This window comes from Austrofundulus limnaeus, unplaced genomic scaffold, assembly GCF_001266775.1.
Source record: "Austrofundulus limnaeus strain Quisiro unplaced genomic scaffold, Austrofundulus_limnaeus-1.0 Scaffold493, whole genome shotgun sequence".
NCBI lineage: Eukaryota > Metazoa > Chordata > Actinopteri > Cyprinodontiformes > Rivulidae > Austrofundulus > Austrofundulus limnaeus.
In genome coordinates, this window is record NW_013952895.1 from 97,281 (window position 1) to 106,385 (window position 9,105).

Consider the following 9,105-nt stretch of genomic DNA (forward strand, 5'->3'; position numbering starts at 1 on the left):
GATATAAATTACAATGGCAGCTCTAGAAAAAAGTATGCAGGAGGAGAAGCATGGCAAAATGGAGATGACTTGGATGGGAAACGAATCACAATAGTGATAAAGACACAATATTCTAGAGACAAGACATAAAAACGAGACAAGAATCTTAATGTTGTGAAACTAATCTGTAATAAATTTGACACAAGTTTTCAGCTTCACACTGCTGCAGCCCCACCTGCAGGTTCAGGTGAAAGCATTTAACACTCAGTGACAGGTACGCTAAACAAACAGGGGCTGGGTTGTCACAGTCCCAGGTTGATCTTTGCCCTCTTTGTCAGTTTCACAGCCACAGGTTCAGTCTCACCMACTGTTCCAGGAAATAAAGATTTGACCCAACAAATACGACCGAAGCAGTCACAGTAAGTTCATCTAATCGATGGTGATGATGAGCGATGTGTTAATATTCTGAGACTTAATTGTTTGCAACATATAATATATATAAAAAATCGAATTAAGCTTTGGTTTGATTTTATTGAGGAAGTTATTTAGAGCATGATGTAACAGAAAGAGGTGAAACTGAGCSATTTCCAATTGAATGGACTAGAAAAAGTTAAAATTTCTCTAAAAAAGCAGAGTGTTGGATGATTTTGCTTAAGTTTGATGAAAAAAGCTGAAACAAATTGTAGTGTAAAATGTTGGGACTGAAACTAAAATTAGCATAAATACACATCGCCAAAAATAATAACCTGAGTCATTTGTTGACGTTTTTCAGGAATCTCAAAAAAAAAAAAAAAAAAGTCATACGATACACTTTTGGTTACGTTTTTATGTGTTTATTGAAAATCTTTTTAAAAGAATGACATGAATATTTCAGGAAGGTGTCATTAACAAAAACTGAAAGTAAAATAAGCAAAACAAAACCTAGGAACTAAACAATAACATCAGAAAAAAACAAAAATAAAACTTAAACCAGAAAAGTAGATAAAAGCTAAAACTAGCGAACAGAACCGAAAAGTTATAATTAGCAAAACAATAGCTAWAAAGGTAAAATGAGTAAAACACTAAGTTAAAGCAAAAGCTATCAGAAAAGTAGCACACKGATAAAACTAAGCACTGGCTAAATAGCTAAGCACAAATTTGCAGAATAGTAGCTAAAGCTAAAATTAGCAAAACATTTGCTAAAGGCTAGAATTATCAAAACAATAGCTGAAAGCATAAAATGAAGCTTATAAGCTTAAGTAGATAAAAAACAGTTTTTCAAAGACTTGAAGGAATCTCAATGCATTTCCATAAAAAATGTAAATAAAGTTAAATTATTTTAAAAAACATGTAAAAACTCACAGCTGTAATGTCTCGAATGAGCTGAATGTTTCCATACCTGATAGGCTGAAATAGTTAGAGTCCAAAACAATACAGAAGAAACAGGAACACAGTAATAATCTTTAGTTTTTAATCTTCGACAGTCTTAGAAAGCTGTAACTGCCTGGGCACGTTTTTATGGATGTATTTTTTATTTTTAAACAGGTTTCTAAACCTTTGCCTGGCTGCGTGATTATTACATGTTTCCATTCATTTTGCAGGTCAGCAGCGCAGCATGGTTGCTTCTTGGACATTATGGCTTAGCCTTTACAGCACCTGTTCAATACTGTGCTCAGGTCAGTGACGACTTCCCACCATCCTGAATGATGGGTGATAATGATGTTATGTGTCTTTGTGGGTGTTGGCTTTTCTGTCTGTTAGCAAAATATCGGATGAACCACTGCATAAATTTCATTGTGACTATCATAAAGTAATTATTGTACCCTAGTAAACATAAATATCTCAGATACTGAGTGACAGTTTTGTTTGAAAAACGAATGCAGAAATTATAATAAAGTCATATAATCATTTTCAATATTCAATTACACCCAAAAGACCCGTCCAATGGGAAATCTGACTCCAAAAATATTAGTAAAAGAATAAATACACTGCCCGGCCAAAACCAAGTGTCCACTTGGATGTAAGGTCTATGATGTGGCATCTCTGCAGTTGGTCATAGGTTCAACAACAGTCTGTGCTCAAAGAACGAGGTCAGCTGACTACCTGAACATACTGAATGACCAGGTTATTCCAGCAATGGATCGTTAACTGGGAGAGGAAAGAAATTCCTCCATCATGGAATGACGCCATTATTTTTATAATTCCAAAGGATAATAGGGACAAATTAGAGTGTGGTAACTATCATCCAATCTGTGTATTAAATATTGATTATAAATTGTTCACTTCCATCCTGTCTAAAAGAATAGAAACTAAACTACCAGACCTCATTAATAAAGATCAGACAGGTTTTATTTGACAAAGGCAAACTCAAGATAATATTCGACAGACCCTGCACATTATGAAGCATGTTAATATTGCAAACTCTGATCTTAAGTTTAAATGCTTAAAAAGCATTTGATTCAGTACGTTGGGTGTTTTTATATAAAGTTTAGTAAAATTTGGTTTTCACTCAAACATAGTTGACATCTCCAATTTGTACCGCAAACCCACTGACAAAATTAAATGGGGATTTGACCAACACTATTGTTTTACCGAGAGGATCAAGACAGGGCTGTGGTGCCTCTCCACTCCTCCTCGGCCTGTTCCTTCAGCCACTAGGTCAGTGGTTGAGGAAGAGGTCTGATATTGAAGGGGTCACAATGGCATCAGAGGAACAAAAACTAGCCCTACTTGCAGACGACGTCTTAATATTTCTAACACAGCCTAATCAGACGCTCCCCAAATTGATGACAGCACTTGAGGAACATGGATCACTCTCAGGATTTAAAATTAACGCTAACAAAATCCAGATATCATCAGCTAAGATTAAGAACTTGTATAAATGGAACTGGGGTTCTGAATATATTAAATATTTGGGGTATTTGGAACAAAGGATTACTCTAAATTGCTTGAAGCTAATTAAGGGCCTTTAACTTCAAATATAAAGTCTGATTTACAGAGGTGAAGCACTGTTCAATTCTTAAATTTACATTCTCGAGTGGAAACAACTGTGAACATTCTTCCCCGTTTGCATTACCTGTTGTTTTTACCAGTGTTACCAGTGTTTACCAGTTAAAAGACCCCAGAAACTATCTGATGAGTGGGACAGGATGTTGGCAAAATTCCCCGTATGCTTTACCTGTTGTATTTACCAGTGTTACCAGTGTTTACCAGTTAAAAGACCCCAGAAACTATCTGATGAGTGGGACAGGATGTTGGCAAAATATGGCAAGAAAAAAGAGCCAGGAATAAATATAAAGAGAAAGGGAGAATGGGTCTTCCTTGTCTTAGGAAATATTTTTTTGGGATTATTAATATGCTGCTCAACTAAGACCCTTAATTTGCTTGAAATTTCCGACTTGTTTTGTTGGATGGAATAATATATAGGTCAATGTTAGACAGGATATGCCTATTATGGCTTTATTGGCAGATATAAAATAACACGTTATTCCTTCATCATGTAGAGCTTTGAGACTCTACAAGACAAAAGTTTAGGTCAAGATGACTTTTACAGATATTTGCAGGTCAGAKATTWTTACCAACAAAATTTAAAAGCAGACTGAAAAWAAAGATTTATGCTTCTTACAGACATTTCTAACTCTGTCTCATTCACAGAATGATCTCATTTTCAAGTTATATAAGGGCATTCAACGATGTAAAAAGGTTGGCACAGAAGTTATTAAAAAATTTTAAGAAAAAGGAGGGCAATATGATTATTTCACTGGAAAGTTGGGCCAATATACTGCATGCCAGCTCCAGTGGACAATAATAGGGTCTAACACATGGCGAGAGTTTACCTGGAAGAACATAGTTAGATATTTTARTACCCCAARAGTGGAGATGCATGTTGGAGACTATGTGGGGCCGCTGGTGCTAACCACTTCCATATTTTCTGGAGATGTCAGGTTATTTCTAACTATTGGGCACAGATTTGTAAACAGGTTAATGATGTATTTGACGCAAAATTCCTCTTAAATGTAAAATATTGTACTTAAGTGATGTACCTACAACAYACTGGAATAACACTGATAAAAGACCATTGGCCATGTTACTTGTTGCAAGTAAGAAAGCCACCACAAGAAAATGTGGACTTGATAAGGCGRTATATAAYTTTAAGCCATTGACCATTTYCCTTGGCACCAGAGAATAGAGAGTCCMACCCAGGGTCCTCAGGCCARGCTTCCTCATGGGAAGARGTGTCGGTAGGATTGAYGAGGTCTTCYAYGTATTCTGCCCACTGACACACAACGTCCCGAGTTGAGTTCAGCATCGCACCATCCCCACCATAAACAGTGTTGGTGGCGAGCCGCTTRCCCCACCTAAGACGCCGGATGGTGGACCAGAATCGCCTCAAAGATGTATGGAATTCTTTTTCCATGGCCTCTCTGAACTCCTCCTACACCTGAGTTTTTGCCTCAGRGACCACCCGAGCCGCAATCTACTTGGACTGCCAATACCTATCGGCTACTTCCAGAGTCCTACAGGCCAAAAAGACCTGATAGGYCTCCTTCTTCAGCCTGACAGCATCCCTCACCGCCGMTGTCCACCAGCAGGTTCGAGGGTTGCTGCCACAAAAAGCACCAACAACCTTGCGACCACAGCTCAGGTAAGCCACCTCAACAATYGAAGAACYGAACATGGCCCWCTCGGACTCAATGTCCCCCACCTCCCCCGGAACGTGTTCAAAGTTCTCCTGGTGGTGTGAGTTGAAGRMCCGTCTGATGGGAGACTCTGCCAGATGTTTCCAGCAGACCATCTCTATACGTTTGGGTCGTCCAGGTCTGACTGGCATCCTCCCCCACCACCGGAGTCAACTCACCACCAGGTAGTGGTCAGCTGACAGCTCAGGCCCTCTCTTCACTCGAGTGTCCAAGACATGCAGCTGCAGATCAGATGAYATGAAAACAAAGTTGATCATTGAACTGCGGCCTCCTGGTGCCAAGAGCACATGTGGACACCCTTATGCTTGAACATGGTGTTCATTATGGACAATCCATGACAAGCACAGAAGTCCAATAAGAAGACATTGTGTGGACATATCGGGGGTGGGGGGATTCCTCCCAACCACGCCCCTCCAGGTCTCACTGTAAATGGTAATAGGCTTGAACTTATATAGCGCTTTATCAAGTCCACTTGGACCCCAAGGCACTTTACACTTCAGGCATTCACCCATTCAATGTAATCTATATTGTAGCCACAGCTGCCCTGGGGTACACTGACATGCACAGGTGACCCTCACCATCAGTAGGRAAGGTGGGAAAAGTGTCTTGCCCAAGAACACAACAACTGATGGGGGATCGAACCYGCAACCCACTGGTTAACCACTCTGCCACAGCCACCCTAAGGAATAGTGCTCACCTGAAAGGAGAAGAGTATTCAACGTGGTGCATAACAGATGAAGGATGTTGTTGTAAACTGTATTATTTTTCATTGCAGCGACGACACAAGAGCTGCAGCTAGAACCAATGAATTCAGCAGTGCTGCTGGGCTCCGATGCTCGATTCATTGCTACCATTCAGGGACCCTGGCAGGTCATGTCCTGGATGGTTGGAGGGTCTCAAGTACTCACTGTCATCCCTAATGAGATAATCTCACCYTCAGACCAGTTTTCTGCCAGCCTCTGCTCCAACAGCTGTGTGGAGTTCATCATCCATAATGTCTCCCACCCACAAGCCGGGCCAGTCACCTGCTACGTTCAGGCAGGCTTCGCACCTAAGACAGCACAGCTTTCTGTACAAGGTATGCTCACATTTATTCAGCTCTGAGCTAGCTTTGGTGTTTTTCTGGTATATGAAAGTGTATTTTTTTATCTCATCTCTTTGAGTTGATGCAACAGACCTAGAAGAAGTAAATCTCTCAAKTGTGCTGCACTGTAGTAAATTGTTACCTTAACTCTGGGCTCTGCCATGTTCAMTTCTGGTCACGAGGCTTTTTGGTCTTTTAGCTGTGTCCCTCTGTTGCTTTGTCTACAAATAACAGAAATAAAAATTATATTAAAGRATGGAGTTTTGTATTTAAAACTATACAATTGAAAAGGCTCTCCAGCTCTCACTGGAGCGGTTCGCAGCCGGGARGAGGATCAGTGCCTCCGAATCCAAGACCATGGTCTTGAGCTGGAAAAGGGTCAACTGCKTTCTCCGGGTCGGGGAGGAGGTCCTGCTCCAAGTGGAGGAGTTTAAGTTTCTCAGGGTCTTGTTCACGAATGAGGGAAGAATGGAGCGGGAGATCAACAGGTGGATTGGGGCTGCGTCTGCAGTGATGCAGGCGCTGTACTAGTCTGTCGTGGAAGAGAGAGCTGAGCCAGAAGGTGAAGCTCTCGATTTACTGGTCGGTCTACGTTCCTACCCTCATCTATGTTCACAAGCTTTGGGTAGTGACAGAAAGAACAAGAGCACGGATACAAGCAGCTGAAATGAGTTTCCTCTGCAGGGTGGCTGGACTCTCCCTTAGAGATAGGGTGAGAAGCTCAGTCATCCAGGAGGGACTCAGAGTAGAGCCGCTGCTCCTCCACGTCGAGAGGAACCAGTTGAGGTGGTTCATCTGGTTAGGATGCCTTCTGGACTCCTCCCTGATGAGGTGTTCTGGGCACATCCCACTGGGAGGAGGCCCAGAGGAAGACCCAGGACACGCTGGAGGGACTATGTTTCTCAGCTGGCCTGGGAACGCCTTGGCATTCCTCCGGACGAGCTGGTCCAAGTGGCTGAAGAGAGGGAAGTCTGGTTCTCTCTGCTTAGACTGCTGCCCCCGCGACCCGACCCCAGATACTGTAAGAAGAAGAAAACGGATGGACAGAAAGGCTAGTTAATGGATTAAAAAAACATCTTTGATGATATGATATTCATAATACAAAAACCAAATACTGATCAGTCTCTGCTAATAGTTCAGAATCCAGTTAGCCACTTRATTAAGCTAACGTTCAGTAACAAATTTTCGTATTTGTCTGTAATCAACAAATRAAACATTTTTAACAAGTTTGAGTCAAGTTACCAATGTAGAAAAAAATAATTTCAGTACACAAATTCCGTATTATGTTCTAAGTCATGTGATGTTAAAAGGAAAATATGGCAAAATGAAGTCAAGGCTTGTTTTTGATTTAAAAAAAAGACCTCCACACAGCTTTTCAAATGCCCCGATTTTCCATTTTGGATATGCAACACTGGACCAGCTCTTTACCCTCAGCAAAAACAGGAGTGTTAAAATTTCAGTGTTAAACTTTTGGGTGTTGATTTAACACCCCCTAGTGTTATTTTAACACTTTCTGAGTACACTCACACCCAGTGTTGGTGTTAATTCACAGTGTTGATTTCCACAGTGTTATCTCAACACTAGACAGTGTTAAATAAGCTCCGCCCACAGTTAAGTCTTATATAAACCTTAACAGTGTTGTTATATGACACCATGCAGTGTTGAAAGAAGCATTCTGAAATGCCCCGCCCTCTTCCACRTCATGTCAGACAGACCAGTATTTACCCAGCATTCATTGCTGAGAAATCTTGCAGAAACGATGTTTTTGTATGTTTATGACGGTTAAAGAAGTTTATGAGAGTAAAATTTAGTTGTTCTGGTTTGTTTTCTTGTTCAGTTTGATCAGGTTGTTCAACTTTAAGTTCATGTTATTGGCCAAAAATCGACACCATGAGTGAAAGATATGTCCCGGTGTGTGAAAGATGGCTCCATTATACTTTTCTACAGAGTATTGTTAAAGCAACACTACAGAGAGTTTGATATGAACTCTAATTATTTAATTTATACTGTCAATTTGATGGTGCACTAGCGTCTTTGAGGGGTCTTGGGAGTTTGCACTTGATTTGATATGTTTAACTTCAATTGAGCTGGGTTCATGAGAATAAGAAATCAATGCAATCGTTTTTTATTATCTTTCACAGTTAGGGTTGTTTTCAGGGTTAAGGTTGTATTTCTTATGTTTTATGTATTCAACAACATTGTTGCTTTTGGTCACTTGGAGTGATGGGATAAATGGCTCTTTGAAGAGATCCGGATCTTGGGGAGCCGTTTGTTTCATAGAGCCGTTCAAAAGAGCCGTTGGAATTTGAACGGAGTTATGTCATCACGTAGGGAAATAKGTCATCACGTACGGCGACGTRACGTCGCCGTACGTGATGACMTATTTCCCTACGTGATGACATAACGTATTTCCCTACGTTATGTTATCAAGTAGGGCGTACGGCCATCACGTACAGCGGCACGATGACGTCGTCACTTTACGTGGGTGGAACCATGTGTTTTGTCAAGCAGAACCCCCCGTCCCCCTTGCCCGTGAGCTTCTGTAGTTCCACCGCTCTGCCTGTTTTCTGTGAAAAAGCAAAGCGGGAGCGATTTAAGGATAAAAAATGAAGATTATATGAGGAATTAAATAAATAAAACTAAAAATGGCTCATTCCTGCCCGCGACTCGGCTCCCATTGTTCGTTGTAAAGAGCCGTTCAAAATATTTGGATCGTTCGTGAAAAGGAAAAAAATTGTATAGGTCCTCTGGACGGGTTCTTCTCTAATGAAACGTTTCGTCTCTCCTCCAAGAGACTTCTTCAGTCTGAGAGTTTCAGGCAAAATTCAGGCTTTTGAGTCCTGCCTCCATGTGACTGATACTCGGATGGAGGACGGTTGAAAACTGGCGTGTATCGTAAGCCCACCCACACAGACCAATATNACATAATATTGGCCCTTTAAGCTACTTTGCTGTATGTTGCCTTAAACATTTTTTAAAATGGCAGCTTTATTACATTTGGGTAAATGTGCAGTGCTATGTAACCCTCTGGTCGTGTCAACAAAAAACTGTGGTCCCTTCCATCGTTTGAGTTGCTCATCCCTGAGTTAGAGCATTTATTTTAAGAAGGTGATAACGTGCAAGTAGGCACTGGAAGGTAGATCCATTGTTGCGAAGTTTGAGAAATTTTTACACTTACTGTATATTTTTTTCAACTGAAATTTTTTTTTAGTATTATTAGAAGGCTATCTGGGAAGCTATGAAGGTATATTAGTACCAGTGCTTCCCCTAGGAAATTAGTCTTGGCGGGGGGTGGGGTGGGGGACGACTTGTTTTAAACATTAATTTACGTGACTCACCTGCAATTACGGTAATAAATTTACA

At 40.8% G+C, this 9,105-nt stretch overlaps 1 protein-coding gene across 1 annotated transcript; it reads left to right on the plus strand.

The window, feature by feature from the left end:
• Positions 1–319: 319 nt before the first annotated feature.
• Positions 320–5,736, plus strand: LOC106530130 (immunoglobulin superfamily member 5; the record flags this gene model as incomplete). Its single annotated transcript, XM_014025705.1, is given in 3 exon segments — positions 320–398; positions 1,560–1,634; positions 5,434–5,736. Coding segments are annotated over 2 exon segments (364 nt in total), but the record flags the coding sequence as incomplete, so codon positions are not given.
• Positions 5,737–9,105: the final 3,369 nt, after the last annotated feature.